We start from the raw sequence: 22,565 nt of genomic DNA on the forward strand, positions 1-22,565 counted from the left end.
GGCACATGAGCAGGGTGGCCAAGGCGGCAGAGACGGAAACAGTTTCTTTCAAGGAGACAAGTACTTTCTCAGCACACAAGGAGTGTTCCCAGGAGTACTGACCTGTGCTGTAAAAGGTCTAATGGTCTTGGAATTAACCTTGGTTTCATAGAAGCAAACCACAGAGACCTTCATGCTTTCTCCTCTCTACCTGGGAATCAATCTTGGTGCAATCCAGCTCAGACCCATAGTCAATTATACATTTAGGAGACGAAACTATTTTAACAACAAGACCTTGCATTTTCACAGCATTTTATTATGGTCAACTCATAAAGGAAGCTTTTTACATTTAATTTCCCCCCCAACATCTTTCTCAGCTATCATGAAACGGCCATAGCAAAATTATTTAACTCATCTTTATAGAACAAAAACCAATGCACAGGGAATTCCCCGGCGGTCCAGTGGTTAGCACGCTGTGTTTCCACTACCACACTACCAGGGCCCAAGTAGTGTTCAATTCTTGGTTGGGCAGTTAAGATCCCACAAGTCATGAGGCACAACCCCAAAACAAAGAACGCTTCCCCCCCAAAAAACCCAACATACAAAGCTTAATAACTGTTAGGAGGGCAATTGAGAAATAATGAGAAGTCAAGGCTAAAAGTCAAATTTCTTCCAGGTCAGTACTCACACAAGCCTCCAAGTCTCATGGCACTTGCACATTTAAGGAAGAGATTCTTGAAGATCTCTCTGTGTGTCAGGGTTGATAGGCTGGATGAGAAGGAGAAGAGGATTGCTTGCAAAGTTAATTTCTCATCTAGTAGCTAAGTGACTTGCCAAGATGACAGTCTGATTAGCCAGAGCCGAGGTGAATGTGGTGCTCTGGCTACTGCTCCAGCTCCATGTTTAAGTGTTTCTGTGTCTACTCCTTGTCTGGCCTCTGCACCTGTGCCCTCATCCCCAGAGGATCACGATTAACCTAGTTCCCCAACAAGAGTCCAGATTATTCATTCCCTTCTTCACATTTGCTATGTGATTTTTCCCCAAATGGCTTTTGACTTTACCACCCAACTCTATGATTCTCCGAGAAAGAACAGTACATACTTCTCTAGTCAAAAAAAATTTTTTTTTGGTTCTTATCATCTTTTATTTTATTATAGCCATAAATATTTATAAATTAAATCATTAAAGAATTCAATATTTTAAGGCACTAAGTCTCCAAAGTTCAGGAACCTACTGTACTTTACTCTGTCATGTCAAAGATTAAAACATCAGAAGTAAAACTGTCAACTTAATAAATATTTCATTTGAAGCTTAAATTGAGTAGAATAAAGGAAGTACTTGCAGAAATCTCAAGTAAGGAATTAATAGGCTAAATGCTGAACTAATAGTCTTGACATGGTTTGATTATCATTTGGATTAATCTTATGACTCACTGACTTTATACCTCTGAGTAAATGCAAACATTTCTTTCAGAGGGTACAGCAGAGCTTTAACAGAAGGGACTATCTGCACTCATCCTCTGTAACTCCGGACATTTATCTTGTAAAACGCTCATCTCTCACGTCCTGAGCCTCTTGCTGAGCAGTGAATCTGTGCACAATCCATTTCTCTTTTGGCTGGGATTTTCTCTGGATTCCAGGCTGCTGTCTCTGAGCAATTCTGACTGTGCTTCCTTGGGCATCTGTAAGACAAGCGTACAAATTCCAGAGGGCAGCCCACTGCTAACGTGCCCAGCCTCCAGCCTCCGCAGAGCTGACCCCACAGGAATGCGGCGTGTGGGAGAACACAAAAGCAGCACAGCACAGCACAGGAGTGCTGTGTTAGGGCGTTGTTCCTCGCTAACCCCGATTACTACCTTCCACAGACACCAGAAATGTAATAGCAACCTAAAATCTGGGAGTCCAAGCCAAACTCAGAAAGGCATGCTAACTTTGCCAGCTCCGCAGTGGCATTTCTGGTGGGGGAACTCTTTTTTCAGAGTCCCTTTTCAATAAGCTCCTTTTCAATGCTTATAGGCTTCCTGGTGGTGCTAGTAGTAAAGAATCCACCTGCCAATGAAGGAGACGAAAGAGACACTGGTTCCATTTCTGGGTTGGTAAGATCCCCGGGAGGAGGGCATCGCAAGCCACTACAATATTCTTGCCAGAAGACGGACAGAAGAGCCTGGTGGGCTACAGTCCATGGGGTTGCAAAGAGTCAGACACAACTGAGGGTCTGAGCACTTTCCAAAACTTGCTAGGTTCAGACAGCCGTGATTCTGCCCCAGACTCTCTATGCGACTCTCACACAGCAGAGGGGAGCTGATCCCTAGCATTGGTTTGTGTTGCACCAAGAAACAGAAGCACCCTGTGAGCTGATCATTTGCCCTCATTCAAAGGGCCTCATGCTTTTCACTCAGGGAAAGGGCTTTTCTGACTACACTCGATGTGTAGGCGGACTCGAGGTACCGAGGGTTCCTTTATGCGTCAGAGTCATAAACAAATAACAGATTATGCAACAGAGACTCTCAAGGTTTTGCCTTTCTGTTTCCTGACCTGGGGAGCCCTTTCTTACAGCCTGGGGAGCTTAGGGAGAGAATGGGGAAGCCCTCTGCTGGCAGCACATCAAATGCAGAAACTAGGCCACTCAGCGCCAGACAGTTCCCAGGCCCTGTTGCCAGTCGAAGTTTCTACTTTAATTCAATGGACAATCGAACTCTGGCATTTTGAAGTCACACCGCCGAAGCTTTTGTTGATTAAGAAGTGGGATGTGGGACTTCGAAGCAGTATCAAGCATCACTCAGAAAAACAGGAAGGAGTTCAGGACATTTGCTATCCTCTCTCTCTATATTTTGAAGGCCCTCTTTGCAAGCCTGAAGGTTATTATGATTATTTTCAGCATGGGAATGACCCTGTAAAAATGGTTGTTTGCTTTTATAGATGTCAAGTGGCATGACACTTGCCTTGGAATTTAATTGTGCACTCAGAATTGCAACAGTAAGCCAACTGTAGCAAAGGTGGGTTTGTTCTAAAAGTCACTGTACAATTTTAAAACATTTGCATTCCTTTTTATCAAATTTCTCCAATTTTAAACTTTTCCCTTAAATATTAAGCAAGTGACTCTTACCTTGGTTCTGCAAGGAGTATTCTTAGAGATCCCACTCTCAGTTTCAGCTCCAGTGGCTTCTTCTAAACCTTCATCAAGGTAGATAAGATGGAAAAAAAACATAAAACATAAATATAAGACATTTTAAAAAATCCTTAAGAAAAACAAAAAACCCATTTTGGTAACTACAGGGATACTCTTACTAGAGAAAAATAGAGAGGTCCACGTGTTTTAAAATCACTTCTCTTCAACTTTTTTGCAGCATTTCACCATTACACGTGACTCTCAGCCTGCATTAGCTCCGTCTCATTCACATTGTTAAAAGAATTGTCCAGACCCACTGCTAAAAATGTTCAGGCTCTGAGCTGAATTTTAAGTAATAGTGACATTTGTCCCAACATGTACTCTGATCCACCTGGCCTTCAAGGGACCAGAGGAAACAGGTGTGTGAGGACTGCTGGCCAGGTTTGGGCGTCTCTTAGTCCAAAGACAGTGACCGTATTACAAATAACTTGGGGCTGCCTCTCAACTTTCCAATATTAATGATCTATTTTGTATACTGCACTGATTCCTGGCTTATCAGCCTTATCCCAACCCCAAGAGGCTGAGTGGGAGCAGAGAAGTAAAATCTTAAAAATATACCTAAAAGCTCCAACATTTGAAAGGGCTTTATGTTTTTCAGTATGGTTTTACATTGCTCCCTTACTTAGCTAATCTCAATTTATGAAAAATAAATTAACCTAATTATTTAATGTGTATGCTCGGTCACTCAATTGTGTCCAACTCTTTGTGACCCCATGGATGGTAGCCCACCAGGCTCCTCTGTCCATTGCGATTCTCCAGGCAAGTGATTGCCACTTCCTAATTCAGGGGATCTTCCCAACTTAGGGATCAAACCTGCATCTCTTGTGTCTCCTACATTGGCAGGTGAATTCTTAACCACTAGCACCACCTGGGGAGAAGACAATGGCACCCCACTCCAGTACTCTTGCCTGGAAAATCCCATGGATGGAGGAGCCTGGTGGGCTGCAGTCCATGGGGTCGCTAGGAGTCGGACACTACTGAGCGACTTCACTTTCACTTTTCACTTTCACACATTGGAGAAGGAAATGGCAACCCACTCCAGTGTTCTTGCCTGGAGAATCCCAGGGACAGGGGAGCCTGGTGGGCTGCCATCTATGGGGTCACACAGAGTTGGACACGACTGAAGCGACTTAGCAGCAGCAGCAGCACCACCACCACTTGGGAAGCCCAACCTCATTATTTAACAGAGGTCAAAAAAGATTAATTCCTATGACAGGCTATAATTCTGAATGATGAACAAATCCTCAAAAATGAAATTGCAGTAAGTGAAGCACAAAGTCAAATGAGTCAGGGAATAGCAAATAACTGTTAACCTATAGCCTATAAGTTTTATTAACAACATTTCAAGTATTTTCAGGGTATAAAGCTCAAAGACTCTTACACTGCAACATCTATGGTTTGTGGTACAATGAAGACATGCAATTATTTTTTTAAAGTGAAAATAAATGATAATATAAATTTATACAGTCATTTCCACCCTCCTTCACTTCTACCATGGACAACAAGATGCACTGTCGTGTATGACCAGGATGGAGTTGTGGGGGGCATCTTATTTAAAGATCTGTGGACAGACCTGTTAGAATACCATCAAGTTGTTCCACCATAAACTTGGCATCTTCCTCAGTGAAGCACATAGGTGGTTTTATTTTAAGGACGTTTCTGTGAGGTCCGTCGGCACTGAGAAGCACTCGCTTTTCTTTCATCCTAATTAGTGCAGGAAATACATGTGAGTGCATACAAGCAATAACTAAGATGATTTCAGAATGATGTGAACAGACAGCAATTTAGTGTATGCATGAAAGAAGTCATGTTTGTAATTGCAAGAGTCTTAAACTTTCCATATTCAGGGAGAAGAGAGGAAGTAAAAACATTCAAGAGGGTGGACATCATTCAAGCTGAGATACCAAACAGGTGAGGGGTGGTTTACTTGTAGATGATGTGCTGAGCTTCTGCTGTGGCGGGGGTCCTTTGCTGATGGTCCTTCACTAAGTCAATCCCAATAAAAAGGCCAACGCCCCTGAGGGAGATAAAGAAAGGAAACTTGACATATACTCTATCAAGCACCACATTGTCACAAAAAATTAACACAGTTGTCAAACTCAAGTTTGATTTGAGGCTGAATATGAGTCTCTTTAAAGGTAGTTGTTACTAGTTCTAATTAATCCATGATACCAATCCAGTGTCCACAGGACTCCTTAGTTTCTGAAATTAGTTTTTGTAATCCAGTTTTTTTTTTCATCACATAATTGCAAAAAAAAAAAAAAAAGGCTTAAAAACAATCTTATACTATTTAGTTTCATATTACATCAATGATGATAAATACATATATGAAAAATAGTGATGTTTCTTAGATGTCATTTAAATTATTTTTTCATAGATCATATAGAGTTACTTTAAGGTTCTTCTTTTCACCTTCTAGCTGTTGAAATTATCCTGGCTTAATTTTTTTTAAAAAAGTGTAAGTCAGGAAAGATATATACCCAAAAGTTAAAAGTGATATATCTGGGTACTGAATGAAAAACGTTTTTTCAGTGTTTTCTAGATTTGGTTTTGTGTAATTTATTTTAAATTTATAAGCTCACCAATATTCATTTGGACATACAAATAACTACAATTCCTTGATAAACATACCTGATGTCTCCTATCAAAGTATGTTTAGTCTTCTGCTTATTCAGTAACTCAGTAAGATAATTCCCTACTCTTGTGGCATTTCCTTGAAGATCTTCATTTTTTATTACATCCAGGACGGCCAAACCAACAGCAGAAGATACTGGATTTCCTCCATACTGCAGAAAAAAGATAAATGAGAAAACAGACTAGTTGAATTCATGCTGTTGCTTCATCTATGAGAAATCTGGCTCATATTTAAGCAAGTAAAGATATAATTTCAATAAAATTTTCCCTTGTGATATTAGTTTTTTAAGTTTAGAATATAGCATAATTCTATTCATTCAGGATTGAGAATATAATTCTAAATTATATATATGCTACATAACTGGTATGAAGGACTACTGGAGAATGTATAAGTTCATCCAAACCAAACACAGATATTGTGTTGGGAATTAAGGATTTCAGAGTGTGGTTTAGTTAGAAGGATGTGGATTGCAGCACTTGAATATCTGTGTGAAAAAAAAAAAAAAAGCCAAAAAATGACATTTTCTCCAAATAATTTATGTTCCTAGATTTTGATTCTGAGTTTTAGCTGCAACAAGTCCTATTACACATATTGCACAAACTATAACAGTCTTCCAAACTTGAGAATTTTACAACTTTTGGGGGCAAAATCAAGGAAATAAAATTTCCCAAAGATAGAAATTTAGTTAGTATCTCCTATGACAGCCATATAATATTTATAGTACTGAATCATCTAAACACTTCAGATGTGTTTTGAGAATTTAAGTGTGATACAAAACAAAAAAAGATCATATCATCTGTTAATGAAATATCATAACCTCTAGAGTTTACCAGGGCATCCATCTATCACTGGAACAATCAATAGGAACATTTTAGAAAGGGGAAAGATACAATAAAAAATACAAGGAGGATTGTGCCAAACAGAATAAAATATGGTTAGATCAAAGTCTGGCTTCGGTTCTGGGGTCATTAGCTGGCAACAGTGAGATTTATTCTTTATTACATTGGAAAGAAATGTAAGAACACACAGAATTTTTCCCTCTTAGCATTAAAGTGGGAGGTCAAAATTTACCGTGTTGAAATACTCCATCCCAGAGGCACTGAAGGCTTCTGCAATTTCTTTGGTTGTTACCACGCATGCCATTGGGTGCCCATTGCCCATTGGTTTTCCCATTGTGACTATGTCTGGAACGAAGTCTTCGCCAAACATTTGGAAACTCCAGAAATGTTTCCCAACTCGGCCAAAGCCTACTTGAACTTCATCAGCTATAAACACACCTCCTGCTCCACGGACATATCTGAAAAGCAAAAGGGCAGCATGATGCCTTCAGGTCACTGACAGCCCCCATATCCTCCCTTCAAGATTCGGATTATTGAGGACTTAAAAAGAATGGTGTTAACCTGAAGTCTGTAATCTTTGTTAAAAACATTTCAGTGCTCAAATCCCCAGTGACATCTATGTGATGTCATTGACTTTGAAATATAATCATGTCATTTCCAGATAAGATATAGTTTATGTTGTTTGGGTTTATGCTGCTTAAAGTAAGCTCTACTGCAGTATTTTAAGTGGCAAGAGAAAAAAGTGAACAAAAAGTAATGTTAGCAGAGTTAGTCTTCAACTTTTTACTAATCAGCAAAGCTTGGACACCAATCAATCAGAGAGGATGCCGGGTGGGTAAAGTGGGGCAGAGCCCGCAAGGACCCCCCGGCTAGACTGTGTTCAAACCCTTTATTAGCTGGGATCTTGGAAGGTGAGGAGTTCCAGGAGTCCTGGGCGGCAGGCACTCCCAAGTGGCGATTTACCATCTAGTCCCTGGTGGCTCAGCAGTAAAGAACCTGCCTGCCAGTGCAGGAGACTTGAGTTCGATCCCTGGGTTGGGAAGATCCCCTAGAGAAGGAAATGACAACCCACTCCAGGATTCTTGCCTGGGAAATCCCATGGACAGAGGAGCTTGGTGGGCTACAGTTGGTCGCAAAAAAGTTTGACATGACTCAGCTACTAAACAACAATGGGAAGTACTTCCATACTTCGCGAACAACCAGATGACCCTGCGGAACTGTCACAGTTCCTTCTGTTTGACCAAAGATGCCCAAGTACATACTCTGCCACTTTCTGGAAGTAGCCTGCTGGAGGAATTATTTGTCCGCCACAACTCTGCATGGATTCAGCAATAAAGGCAGCAATCTATACAAGAGAAGATGGGGTCAAAGTCCATTCGGTCCCCCTCCCGTACCCCCTAAAAAAAAAAAAGGACTTCTTATAGAGAGGGTGACTTAAACATGGTTGGGAATGGACCCCTGGCAAGAGGCAAATTGGCCATTTGATTAAAAAGAAAAGATGTTCATGCTGGAAAAACAAGTGATCTGAAGCATTAGTTTCTGAAATTTTAGGTTTCTTATGAAACTACCACTAGAAATGGTGGAAAAGGTGCCTTCCATCTCTCCATAATTAATTTAAATGCAGTGTTTGCAGTAGGATCAACTGAATAATACGGATATCTTGATCAGTCTTTGATACGAGCCTCTACAAAATCACCCAGGTTGCAAACATATCACTGTAATGCCTATTTATTCAACTTGTTGAATTAGGACTGCCCGAGTCTGGACTTTTCACCAGGGAGGTGAGAAGGTGACCTGTGGTCACAGACCTTAGTTACTGGGCTCTCTTTCTGGTTCTTGCCCTGAACCAGGCTTACAACTTGACCAACATAGGCAATTCACCATAGACCTGCAGAGGAAATAGTCTAGAGGCTAAGAAAGGAGAAGAAAAAAATCACTAAATTCAGAGGAAGCATGGAAATAGTATGAGATAAGAAGTCAAGCCATCAACTATACTTCAATTAAAAACAAACATACAAGGGAACCAAGGTTCTACTCTAGACTACCTCTTTTAAGATATGAAAAATGAATGGGTTAGGAAGAAAAAGAAGAAAATAGCTAAGAAAGGCAAATGACTCTCCAGTCATTAAGATAAAAATACTTGAACTGGAAAACACAAAGTCTTCATTTTTCTCTCAATTAATAAGTTTTTTAAATTGCCATATTGATGCCATAAATCAATTTAAAGGCAAAGCATATGTCAAATCACATTAAAACTTCATGTAAGTAACCCCTACGTGGGTTGAGAATTTAACATTAGGCTGAAGGCGGAAGATGGTAGAGTGAAGGGCTGAGAAAACAAAAGCTCTTCCTACTCGGTAGGATTTTGGTTTGTTTTAGAAGTGCAGACCCCGGGATGTCCCTGGCAGTCCAGTGGCTGGGACTTCACCTTCCAATACAGGGAGTGAGGGTTCTATCCCCAGGGAGGGAGCTAAGATTCCACATGCTTTTCAGCCAAACAAAACAAAATAAAACACTAAAACATGAAACAGAAGAAATATTGTAATAAATTCAATGAAGATTAAAAAAAAAAAGTGCAGACACAGATTGGAAGAGCATTTTCCTGCTTGGTCTTACCCAGGCTCAGCACCTTCAGGAAAGCTGAACCAATCCTAGGGAAAACTAAGGCTCCCAGGGTCCAGGAGCCTGCATTGATCCTGAGGCCCTGGGGCTACCCTGCCTCTTCACCTTATGTTAGCCCATGTTACTCTCATTTGGAATGTTCTGTCCATGGGCTATCACCTTTCTTAATTCTCTCCTCCTATCCCTTTGCACCAGAGTCTGCATCCCACTGGGAAGGTTAGAATCTGACCACCAGTTCTGAAACAGGTACAATAATTACATTTCCAGGATAAATAAAAATAGTCTTAGAGGCATGACTACAATAATGCATTTTTTGATATATGAACTAAGTGAAAATGTAACCAGAGAAGAACAGAAAGGATTTGCCGTCTAATCCTTTTCCACCTCTCTAGTGTATCGTGATAATTTCAATCTATTTTATGAAAGATGTTAACGTGTTTCCAAAGCTGCAAATACAAACCTTCCTTCCGCTGTTATGAGCTTCGTCAATAATTTTCTTCACTTCATCTGCATAAGCACTGGCCGGGTCTGCATGGTCTTCTCTGTATTTTCCTCTGTAAGTATCTGGAGCTGGTGCCTGAAAACATCAAAAGATATAACAGTTTCTCATGATCTTTCTCCTGGACAAATGAGCTTTTAAGAAAGGGTATTTCCCCACAAGAGCATAATAGAAAGGTGACCTATGGATTTATGTGACTCGAGGTTCTTCTGCTCTTTTTCCTTAACATTTCTGAATTCAGTGACACTTGAAATCTTTGCATTGTGAACAGGAGCTTGGATTTACTTCTAGGCCCTTGGAAGTCAAAATTGCATCCCTGATCACATAAGGGGCAATTCAAACAACAAATGTGATTATGTTATTTGAAAATTTCAATGAATGGGAACTGTACTAACTGTTCTATGTAGAAAATAGGGACCTCCCTGGTGGTCCAGTGGTTAAGACTCTGAGCTTCCAAAGCAGGAGTGTGGGTTCGATCTCTGGTAGGTGAACTAAGATCCTATGTGCTGTCTGGTGAGGCCAAGAAATATTTTTTAAAAAGAAGAAGAAAATAAACCAGCACTTACCAACTATATAGCAAATTGTAATCATTCAGAAATTCAGAGTGCTTTAGGAGTAATTTCAGATCTTAAAATTTTGAAAAAATGTATTCATGATTCTCTTAAAAACGTCCACTGATCCTTAATTAGGCCAAATGAGTTTTACTGCTTCAACAACTTGGTTTCTTTATTTTCTTTCATTTAATTATATTTATTTGACTTAATAAATTTACATAATAATTTAGCATAGAGTAATTTTAAGACAGTCATACACACCGGATGCAATTCTGAGTTTCAAATTGGCTTCAGTGATAGAAAAAGTAATTGAAGATCCAGGGGCAAGAAAAATAAAATAAGAGCTGTGAATAACAGCTGTCACTACCACTGTACTGATGTGTATGGTACTCATCAATGGATTGTAACCCACATCTTGTCATTAGCTCTCTGACTTTTAGCAAGTCATGTAACAGCTCTGTACCTTGGTTTCCTTCTCCATGGTTTCATTTCAATGCAAAGACTGGTCTGGATTATCACTGGGCACTCTTCCAATAGTAACGTTCTGATTCTTGAATTCCAAGACACTTACCACATGCACAAATTCTTTCTTGACATCTTTGCCCTTTTGAAATTTATATGGACTGATCTCAATTAAAGATGATAGGTGACCGTGGTAAGCGCTGAAACAAAAAGGAACGGTAACCAACATCATTCAAAGCAGGATGCTCTTCCAGGATGTGAAAAATAGTATTGTGTATCATCCAGGGAGAATCTCAACATTGGTGCCGGATTTAACTATATGGAATCCTATTTTTCATGGTAGGACTGGCCATTAATTTGTCCAGCTCTCCTGATTCAGGCAATAAAACACATAGAAAGCCAAGTATGTATCCTTGTAGGCAGTTTTTAGCCAGAAAAAAGCTTAATTTCTTTGGCTTGTATTAGCTCTGCTAAATTAGATTAAGTATAAAATATTATTTTCTCTAGTTTCATGAGAAATATCAGATGTATGTATTCTTTAAATGCATTTTATAGTTATATTCTAGTAAATTTTAACAAATTTATATCATAAAATGGGCTGTGTTTCTTTTTTTTTAAATTAATTTTATTTTATTTTTAAACCTTACATAATTGTATTAGTTTTGCCAAATATCAAAATGAATCCACCACAGGTATACATGTGTTCCCCATCCTGAACCCTCCTCCCTCCTCCCTCCCCATACCATCCCTCTGGGTCATCCCAGTGCACCAGCCCCAAGCATCCAGCATCGTGCATTGAACCTGGACTGGCATCTCGTTTCATACATGACATTTCACATGTTTCAATGCCATTCTCCCAAATCTTCCCACCCTCTCCCTCTCCCACAGAGTCCATAAGACTGTTCTATACATCAGTGTCTCTTTTGCTGTCTCGCATACAGGGTTATCGTTACCATCTTCCTAAATTCCATATATATGCGTTAGTATACTGTATTGGTGTTTTTACTTCTGGCTTACTTCACTCTGTATAATAGGCTCCAGTTTCATCCACCTCATTAGAACTGATTCAAATGCATTCTTTTTAATGGCTGAGTAATACTCCATTGTGTATATGTACCACAGCTTTCTTATCCATTCATCTGCTGATGGACATCTAGGTTGCTTCCATGTCCTGGCTATTATAAACAGTGCTGCGATGAACATTGGGGTACACGTGTCTCTTTCCCTTCTGGTTTCCTCAGTGTGTATGCCCAGCAGTGGGATTGCTGGATCATAAGGCAGTTCTATTTCCAGTTTTTTAAGGAATCTCCACACTGTTCTCCATAGTGGCTGTACTAGTTTGCATTCCCACCAACAGTGTAAGAGGGTTCCCTTTTCTCCACACCCTCTCCAGCACTTATTATTTGTAGACTTTTGGATCGCAGCCATTCTGACTGGTTGTGTTTCTGTTTAGGATGGTTTCTAAAGGATGTCCAATACCACATTTTGAACAAATGCAAATTGGTAAGGAATAGGAGGTTTTTTCAAAAAGAACTAAGGTTGAGAGGTGATCGAACTTAGTTCTTCCTAAGGTTGTGAAATTCCTTTCTTTCACTTAAAATCAGGTGGCTATGCTATTTCCCTGAATGTTTTTTTCTTCCAAGATATATATAATCAGGAAACTGGAAATTATAAGGGCTTCCCAGGTGGTGATGGTGGTAAAGAATCTGCCTGTTAATGCAGGAGACATAAGAGACAGGGGTTTGATCCCTGGGTTGGGAAGATCCCCTGGAGGAGGAAATGGCATCCCACTCCAGTATTCTTATCTGGAGAATCTCCATGGGGTTGCAAAGAGTCGGGCATGACTAAGTGTCTGAGCACGTGCACACACAGTAGATCAAATGTTGATATCTCTCTTTCTGTGCCAGCACATAACAGGCTCTGTCTCTCTCTGGAAATTATAAAAGGCCCATGAATAGATAAAGCAAAGAGGGAGTACTTCCTCTACCATAGATTAAAACATCCTACAAAGCGATAACAATGAAATTAGTATGGTATTGGAATAAGAACAAAGTTATGACTGGGACAGAAGCAAGCTCAGCCATACGTAAATGGCAACACAATGGCCTCTAGGTGGAGTTAATTGAGGAGCAGTTACAGACAGTAGAAGAAAATGAAGAGCATCTTTGTGATCTGAGGGATGGTGATGGGTATGTATGGGGGAAAGATTTTAACAAAACTTAGAAAACCAAACCATAGGAAGAAAATGCAAACTCTTGGATTCAATCAAAATTTTTTTGGGTAGATGGATGTCATAGACAAAGTTAAAAGGCAGGTGATAGATTGGGAAAAAATATTTGTAATGTCTCAAATAAAAGAGGCTAACTTCCAAAATGGTCTGTGTGCATAAAGAATCACTTGGGAAACTTGGTTTCTGGACTCTGCCTCTAGAGACTCTCTTTAACTGGTCTGGGGTGGGGCCTGGGCACTGACTGGCACTATAAAAAGAACATTTCCCCAGGTCTTTCTAAAACACAGTCCAGGCTGAGATCCTCTGATCCAGTCTATGCATGCAACCACAAAAACAAGGATGGGAATCCCAGTAGAAAAACTGGGTAAAGAATATAAGCAGATAATTCTCGAAAAAAAGTGGGTCAGTCGCTTAGTTGTGTCTGACTCTTTGCAACCCCATGGACTATAGCCCGCCAGGCTCCTCTGTCCATTGGATTCTCCAGGCAAGAATACTGGAGTGGGTTACCATTTCTTTTTCCAAGAGATCGTCCCAATCCAGGGATCGAACCTGGCCTCTCTCATTGCAGGCAGATTCTTTACCATCTGAGCCACCAGTGAAGCTAATTCTCAGAAGGGGAGTCACAAATGTACAATAAGCATATGAAGAGATACTCAATCTCATAATTAGAAAATTGCAAATACAAACAACATTGATATTATTTTATACTTATTAGACCAGAAACTATTAAAGGAAAAAAAGGCACAATCCTCTTAGGCTTTGCCCAGGATATGGGGAAATGGAATATTTCATGCACTGGGTAGAGTGTTTCAACCACTCTGGAGACCGACCTGACAGCATTTAGTCAAATCAATAATGTTTACAGTATCCCTATGGCCTAGCAATCCTGTTTCTGGGTGCTTATTCCTAAGAGATCCTCAGAAAGGTTCATAAGGGCACATGTCTAAGGGTGCTTACTGCAGTGCTGCCTGTGGTAGCTGGGCATAGAGAGCAGTCAGTGTCCATTCTGCGATAGGCAGCATCATGCCTGCCCTCCCCAAAGATGCCCACGTTCTAATCCTCAGAACCTGAGAATATGTTACATGGCAAAGGGGACCTTGCAGATGTGATTAAGCATCATGAAATGGAGTGATAATCCTGGAGGGGCCAATGTTATTACAAGAGTCTTTATAAGTGAAAGAAGGTGGCAGGGGGATGGTGGTCAGAGACAGGGATGTGATGGAAGCAGGGGCTGGAGTGATGGCATGGCTGGCTCTGAAGGTGGATGAAGGGGCCCAAAGCCAAGCAAGGCAGGCAGCCTCTAGAAGCTGGAGGCAAGGCAACACATTTCCCCCTAGAGTCTCTAGGACTGCAGCCCTACTGCCACCTAACTTGCAGCCCAGTGAGGCCCATTTTGGACATCTGACCTCCAGAACTGTAAGAGAATAAATTCATGTTGCTTAAACCACTGTTTGTGATAATTTGCTGCAGTCACAATAGAGAATGACTACATCAACCAACACATAAAACAAGAGAAGCCCTATAGATGGGCAAGAAATGAGGTGCATGTTCAGTTCAACCCTGTGTGTGAGATTAGTGGGGTGGGCAGGCAGAAACAATTAAAAAAAAAAATCTCAGTTAAGATAGAAGTTGTCAAATTGTAATGAATTTGGGACTTCTCTGGCAGTCCAGTAGGTAAGACTTCTGCTCCCAATGCAGGAAGTCTGGGTTTGATTTCTGGTGGGGGAACTAAGATCCTGCATGCTGTACAATGTAGCCAAAACCGCCCCCCCCCTTTTTTTTTTTAAACTTGGCTGCTTGTAGTCATTAAAATTTGCTCTAAATTACTGTCTTTTAAATCAATTACATGGATAATCACATTGCAGTGGCTCAGTAAATAGTTAATGTGTGAAAGTAAATTCTAATTCATACAAAGCCCATGAGACCATGACCACAGGACCCAAAAGAGCCTCCAGGTGCTTGGAAAGAATTAAGTGTTCTCTAGGCCAGAGTTGGCCTTGAAATCTTAAACATAATAATAAAAAAAAATCCTTGTGCCATCCAGCCTCCTCTGTACCTACTTCTGGTATTAGTGTAGATAGGATCAATGTGTTTTCATCTCGGAAGGACCTTTCTGCTGAGAAGTTTCGTGTCCAAGACTTACTGGTCAAGAGTGATCACATCTTGGTGGCCTCTGAACTGCCGAGCCAGGCGTAAGGCTAAGTCATTGGCTTCCGATCTATTAAGATAGTAGAGAGAGAGGAGCAATGTGACATAAGCTCTTTAAAAATCCTTTGAAATGCTATTTTCAAAGTTGAGGATTTCAACTACACAGAACTGCATAAATAAATAAGTTGAGGTCATCTTTTCCCCCTCAATCTTGCCCAGCCAGCCATCTCACATCATCCTAAGTTCCCCAGATGTCTTCAAAAAAGAATGAGACGCACGTGGAAACTCAGCACAAATTAAGGATATACTGCTTATTTCAAATTCTGGCCCCGTTCAGCCATATCATAGGTGACTAAGTTTGAGGAGCCCAAGAAACCTATATTAAGTGTGATCTCAATGGGAGGAATCGGAGTCTAAGGTCCCACTAACCGGAGGGCCGCTGAACCGTGTTGTGCTGACCTAATACTTGATTGGTTTCTTGTCTGGAAAATGAAGATCAGGGCTTCCCTGGTGGCTCAATGGTAAAGAATCCTCCTGCCGGTGCAGGAGACAGGGATTCAACCCCTGGCCCAGGAAGATCCCACGTGCTGCTGCTGCTGCTAAGTCGCTTCAGTCGTGTCCGACTCTGTGCGACCCCAGAGACAGCAGCCCACCAGTCTTCCCCGTCCCTGGGATTCTCCAGGCAAGAACACTGGAGTGGGTTGCCATTTCCTTCTCCATCCCGCATGTTAAGGAGCAGCTAAGCCCATGGGCCACAACTACTGAGCCCACTTGCGGCAACTACTGAAGCCCGTGTACCTGGAGCTCATGCTATGCAACAAGAGAAGCCACCAGTGAGAAGCCCACATACCACAACTTGGAGAGCAGCCCCGCTCGCTTCAACTAGAGAAAACTCCAAGCTGCAACGAAGACCCAGCATCACCAAAAATAAGTAGATCGATGGATAAACGAGACTTTAAAAAATGAAGATCGTAATCTTTCTATCTGCTGTAGAGAGTCTAGATATACTACTCAGACACAGGTGGAAAAGTAATCTTTTGTGGAATGTTTATCATGCGCCAGGTATTATACTGTTTTACTTATACCGATTCTCATAACTACTCTTCAAGGCAAGTATTGTCATCTTTTTATGGGTGAAGGCTCAGAGAGGTTAAGTAACAAGGATAAGTTCTCACAGCTACGAAGAGGTAGAGCCAGTGTTGACTGAAGCCTGGTTAACTTCCAGAATGTTCTTTGTATGAATACTATTCCAGGCTCTGTTACCTCCAGTCTTTGGTGACAGTGCTCTTTAAGGCTAATCATTCTTTGACAGCATAGGATTCTTTGGAAGGGAAAGTCAAATACTACGCTATTTAATTCACTGAAGGCAAGAATGCTTTAAAACAACAAATTAGATCCTAACATGTCTTAATTCTTTACAAAGAAAAAAAAAAAAGAACAATTTTCTGGTTATAAATTGGGTTTTAGAATACCTCATTGAAAAGAGAAGTGTGGAAGCCCCCTGGCAGTCCGATGGTTAGGACTCCGAGTTTCTACTGGAGGGGGCTGGGTTCAATCCCTGCTGGGGAACTAAGATTCCACAAGCCTCAGGCATGGCCAGAAAGAAAAGGAATCACAGAATCTCTTTTAGTTTTAGTATATATGTACATATATATCATTTAAAAAATAAGAGTCTGTGTTGTATAGACAGCTTTCCTCCTAATAGGTAAGCTTTTCACCTGTCTATAAACATGTATTTTCAAAAACATACTTTTTTTTTTTTGCTGCACTTCCCGGCTTGTGGGATCTTAGTTCCCTGACCAGGAATCAAACCCAGGCTCTCTGAAGTGGAAGCTTGAAGTCCAAACCACCGGGCTGCCAGGGAGTTCCCCCCAAAACATACTTTTTAATGTCTGCATAATATTCAACAGAATGGGATACAATCATTTGAATTTATAGAATTTAAAAGTTGTAACACATCTATTCACTTGAATTTATTCCTTCCTCCTTTGTGTTTGTGCTGGGGAAATGTTTAGGGATCCCTACTGGTGCACCTTCCCCATCTATCACCAAAGAAGCGTGGTAGTAAAAAGTCTTGAGTGACTCGCACATGTTAATCATGGGACTGCACGTTCAGGCTACATCAAGAGCCTTGGAACACAATGTAAGGTATCTTATCTACAAGGAGCTGGTGGGCCCAAGTGAAAGAACCAGGACATCAGGTCCCCCATGCAGGGTCATTAGTAAGAGTCTCAGGCAACCTGTTTAGGTATTCCTACTCCACCAGCAATCAAAATAGAAAAGACGTGTGAGAGAGGAAACAAGGAGATTCATGGGAATGGGGATGGCTGGAAAAACCTTGAAACCTACCCTGAATTTGTAAAATAGCAAACAGAGAGTCTGTCCGGCAGGGTTGCTGAGAGGCGCTTGGCATACTCAACAATGTTGTCGTGGAGGAATCGAGAATTTGTATTTAGTAGTTCCATCTGTTTCTGGGCAGCTTTGACCACTTCTGGGTGGCAGTGTCCCACTAAAATTTAAAAGACAAAAGTCCTCAAAATGAGTTACAATTCGAAATGCCTGGGAAGTGAGGCAGATTCTGAAGCAAAAAAAAAAAGAAAAGTTGATCCTGTTCCTCTCCCAGATTTTGTTCTAGCTTTTCCCAGCCTAGGACTAAGGGCCCTGTTCAGCCGAGGAACTGCAGCCACTGCAAATCCTGGGACAAATATCAATGGTGCCAAGGCTGCCTTAATCCATAAATGTATCCTTCAAGGCACAACAAAGACAGCACATTACCATGGGCAACGTTGTTGATGCAATCCAAGTACTGGTCACCTTTCTCGTCAAACATGTACTGCCGCTGGGCTCGCACTATTTTGATGGGATCCGCAGCAAAGAAAACTTTGCATGAAGGCCTAGAAATAATGAAAGGAAACACTTTGGTCTGGTAGGACTGCTCAGTGTTTGCCCTTCTCGGTCAAGGTCACGATGGGTGGAAAATTACAATTACATAAAAGAAAGGGAAAACACAACCTAGGTGACATTTTTTTTTTTTAATTTCATATTAGCCTGGAAACTTTTACCTTAACCCCCCATCCGTGACATTGCTCACATTTCTTATGCTTGTTATATTAAATTTGCCATGATCTGACAATACTTTTTAGAGGCCCATGGATCAACTCTGACAGCTCTAATTACACAAACCAAGAACTAATTTTCCTTTGGGAAATTTTGTTCAACTAGGAAAAAAAAATTTTTTTTTTGAGCCTTCCTATATATTAAGAACTGATAGCTATTACAAATATTATCTCATTTAATCCTTCCAACAATAATATAATAGGAGTTATCATCATTCTCACTTTTATAGGTGAGAAAACAGGCACAGAAAAATTAAGAAGCTTGGTTCAAGCCAATAAGAGAGAAAACCAGAATTTGGAAGCAGATTTTTGTCTTGATTGTAACTAGATTTACCACGGTGACCAAATTGAAATGTATGGAAATATTGAATCGCTATATTGTATAGTAGGAATTAACACAGTGTTGTAGGTGAATCATGCTTCAAAATAAACTCATAGAAAAAAAGAGATTACACTTCTTGGGAAGAGCTGGGAGGCAGGGAAATCAGATGAGTATAGTCAAAAGGCGCAAACTCCCATTTATAAGGTAAATAAGTACTAAGGTAAATAAGTATCATGTACAACATGATAAGGGCGTCTTACCTTTTAACATGATTGATTATAACACTGCTGTATGTTTTATACGAAAGTTGTTAAGAAAGCAAATCCTAGGGGATTTTCTATTTCTTAAATTTTGTATTAATGGGATGATGGATGTTCACCAAACTTAACTGTGATAGTCATTTCATGATGTAAGTCAAATCGTTATGCTGTGAAACTCAAACTTAATACAGTGCCGTATGTCAATTACATACCAATAAAATTGGAAGAAAAAAAAGACTGTCTTATGCCATTGCCCAAAATAGAGCTTGCTTGTCATCTAATCTCTCCCTCAAACCTACCTGTAAAGAAATGAATAGCACTAAAACCTACTACAAATAACTTAGTGTTAAATAGTGTGCAGGAGATTTTACAGATCATTTTCATGTCTTTTAATTGGTTCTTGTTCTGCAGCAAATAGATTTTCCATTCTTAAATAATACGATCCAATTATTATTCTAACCTTTTAACCCACTCTTTTGAGTCTAATAAAATGTCATCCCTATTTATGGTTACTTGGTGGCTGTCTGGAGTACAAGTTTTAGCAACATGAAAACATTACAAACATTTCTGATCTTGGCTCCATGGATGTTTAGAAACTAAACAAAATATATTATTATTATTTATATTTATTTATTTTTTTTTGGTCATGCCATGAGGAAATGTGGGATCCTAGTTCCCCAACCAGGATTGAACCCAAGCTCCCTGCATTTGAAGCAAGGAGTCCTAATCACTGGACCACTAGAAAAGCTCCCAAAATATAGTTTTATTTTGGTGGCTTTGCATGCACAGAAAACATGTTCCCATGTGCACTAGAGTAGTTTAGAGGGTAAATAGTTACGTATTAAACTGATACACAACAGTTTAGAAAGTACTGTAATTATTGTGAATAAGTAATAAAATTTTTAAAATACCTAAAATTAAGTGTCATCAGCTAAAATGAAACTAATGAGAATTTCTTATTGGTTCAAATTCAGTTGTTAGTTTATTAACTACAAGTTAAAATCCAGAAAAATTCTTCCTTATGAATGTGGGCTGAAAACTGTGGACTTGACCTTGCCTTTTTGTTAATGTACTTCCCACCTTGCCACTCAGACTTTCATAGAAGAGGAATTTAATGTGACAGAGATCACAAGGTAACTTGACACTCTTCTAGGACCAGAGCCCAGGTCTGACTTAAGTATGGGTCCTGTACGCTCACTCACCAAGTCGTTTATACTATTAATGTGAGCAAAACGAAAATAGACCCGAGAGAACCCTGCATCTTTACGTTGTAGTGCGGGCACATCTGGGGAGACCAAGGTGAGTAAGGGCATCTTACCCTTTAAAAAGTGTCCACGCTTCCCACCCCCACCCCCCGCCTCCACTGGCTAGATTAACCTTTTACTTCTTAACGAAGCGTGCAAGAAGGAAGAGTTCGCTTTCAACAAAAGTTGTCAGAATTACTTTTCATAGCCATCGTCAAAAATATTTCAGAGTTCATACTTATGGAAAACTTTCGAGTAGGTGAGCGTGGCGGAGAACTACCCTTCTACCCTTCCAGAGCCCAGCCCTGGAACGGTGTTCTTCAGTGGCTATCAACCCTCATGGTCAATTCCCCCAGCCAGCCCGCAGCCCTCAGCCTCGCCGCGGGCTGCAGAGCGCGGGGATCACCCGGGACCCGGCTGCAAGGGAGCCCCCCTGGGGCGCGGGCAGCGGCGCGTGCACGCAGGTGCGGCGGGCAAGCGGCAGGTCCCGCTCCCCGCGGGACCCCAGCCAGCCAGCTCCCGGCCCCGCTTCAGTTCTCCGCTCCCTGCGCTGGTGACCTGGTGATTCCCACTCTCTGCGCCTCTCTTCTGGGCTGGGGAGCCCTTACCCGATGTGTTTTCTCCTCAGAGCCAGGGTCTCTTGCTTGCTGTACAGCTCGCACATGGTGGCAGGGTGCCGGGCGCCCCCAGAGGTTTCCCTCTCCAGTCCCTGCGCCCGCGTCCGGAGCCCGCGGACGGCCTCAGCTGCGGCCCTTCCCTGTTTTCCCTCGTTGGGTCCCCTGGCCCTGGGCGTCGGAGGTCGAGGTCGGTGTCAACCCGCTGGGGTCATCTCCCTTTTAAGTCTTGCCCCGCCTTTGCCCTTCGCCAAGCCCCACCCTCCTCCTCCCTCCTCCGCCTGGTGCCCGCCTGGCCAGTGCCTGGGCTAGCCACTCAGTCGCCACCCCCCACCCCCGCCTCCGCTCTTGCCCCAGGCTAACTCGCTCCCTTCCCGCCCTGCTGCCCACTTCCCCTCCCCATAGTTGTTCTCCTAACTCGCCTTTTATTTTTCTAAGCCTGCCTCGCCATGGCCTTTCCTCCTTTTCTGCCTATGAATTCCCTCCTTCCCACTCTCTTTTTAAAATATTTATTTATTTATTTGGCTGCACTGAGTCTTAGTTGTGGCACGCAGGATCTGGGCCGCTTGCATCGAGAGCAGGGAGTCTTAGCCACTGGACCACTTGGGAAGACCTCCTTTCTTTTTTTCTTTCTTTTCTTCCCTCCTTTCTCCTTTCCTTTCTCCCTTTATTTGTACACATTCAAAGATAGGCACTCCCTGGAGATAACAGGACTTTTGTCTCCATTCTCCTTTTGAGCAAGTTTCAATACCAAAATCTGCTTAACAAGAGTAAGAAGTCACACACCCAAAGGGTTAATCACAGGAACTCAGTCTGTTATTTGTTGGGAGGGATAATATATACCCCGGTTTCAAACACCTGCTTTAGAGATAATTGCACTTGTAGTTTCTCTGAAACGGTACAGATTACAAAGCATTGTAACAACCCTGACTGAGGTAAGCCTGAAAGTTACCACCTTATTTAACATATGGGAACAGTTATTACAGGTCTACCTGATGGGGAACCTGAATTCATTCCTAGGTTTCTTGACTTCCTTCAGGGTTCTCTTCTCTCACTGATCAAATTTAAAGTTAAATATGTGGACAGAAGGAAACCTAATTAACTATAGCACTAAATCATAAACTATTTGAAGAAGTAGAGATCATCTGATTTATCCCCTGTGCTTTGTAGATAAGGACACGTAGGTACAGGAAAGGTAAAATCTTATTATTCAAGGTCACACAACTGCTTAGCCATAGAGTTTAGATGAGATCGTTTCATTCTTTGTGTTTTTAAGACAGCAGAGAAAGCTTATTTTACCAGTAAGAACATGCTTGATAAATGTTTGTAACTTACCTTTCTCTTGAATAAAGTTATTAATTAATATTGATTTCCTGCAGGATTAGTAGGATTATTTCATTGCCTAAAATAGGTTGAGAAATGGAGTTCTATGAGGAAAAACATGTTAAGAATTCTAGGTGTTATCAATGAAGGGGAGAAGACATTTAGGAAGCTTGCAAGAAATCCCAGTCATGTAATCTCGGTCTTGTTCACACACTTGAAAGATACTGCCAAGTGTACATCGACTCTCAAACCAGCTAGTGAAGCCACATACAGGCAGGCTCCCTCCATAAACCTCCAGTTATTTCCAGTGCTTTAAAGTATGTTCTTTAAATAAATAATCCTGAAAATAAATAAATAAATAAATAATCCTGGTCTTGAGCTCTCTTTTATTATTTATTCTGGCTGCCCTGCTGTAATGTGGGGGTCTTAGTTCCCCAACCAGGGATTAAACGGATGCAGCCTGCAGTGGAAGCTTGGAGTCTTAACCACTGGACTGCCAGGGAAGTCCCTAGGGTCTTGGGTTCTTGACCTAGTTCTTGCATAAACTAGC

The 22,565-nt window shown here is 41.2% G+C and overlaps 1 protein-coding gene across 4 annotated transcripts; it reads right to left on the minus strand.

The window, feature by feature from the left end:
- Nucleotides 1-274: 274 nt before the first annotated feature.
- Nucleotides 275-21,036, minus strand: ETNPPL (ethanolamine-phosphate phospho-lyase). Of its 4 annotated transcripts, XM_086407015.1 has the most exons (13): nt 20,687-21,036; nt 17,912-18,030; nt 17,486-17,645; nt 15,132-15,206; nt 10,868-10,958; nt 9,704-9,820; nt 7,884-7,966; nt 6,854-7,079; nt 5,779-5,933; nt 5,075-5,164; nt 4,721-4,851; nt 3,085-3,152; nt 275-1,660 (listed from the first exon to the last, which is right to left on the minus strand). In XM_086407015.1, exons 1-13 carry the CDS (start codon nt 20,740-20,742, stop codon nt 1,538-1,540), a joined length of 1,494 nt encoding a protein of 497 aa, XP_086263141.1. In that variant the 5' UTR covers nt 20,743-21,036; the 3' UTR covers nt 275-1,537. The 4 variants fall into 4 exon arrangements, with proteins under 4 accessions (XP_086263141.1, XP_086263143.1, XP_086263144.1 ...); XM_086407017.1 differs by lacking the exon at nt 17,912-18,030 and having other exon boundaries at nt 20,687-20,916; XM_086407018.1 differs by lacking the exons at nt 17,486-17,645; nt 17,912-18,030 and having other exon boundaries at nt 20,687-20,886.
- Nucleotides 21,037-22,565: the final 1,529 nt, after the last annotated feature.

This window comes from Bos grunniens, chromosome 6 (assembly GCF_055505025.1).
Source record: "Bos grunniens cultivar Pamir isolate PY7600 chromosome 6, Bosgru_T2T1.0, whole genome shotgun sequence".
NCBI lineage: Eukaryota > Metazoa > Chordata > Mammalia > Artiodactyla > Bovidae > Bos > Bos grunniens.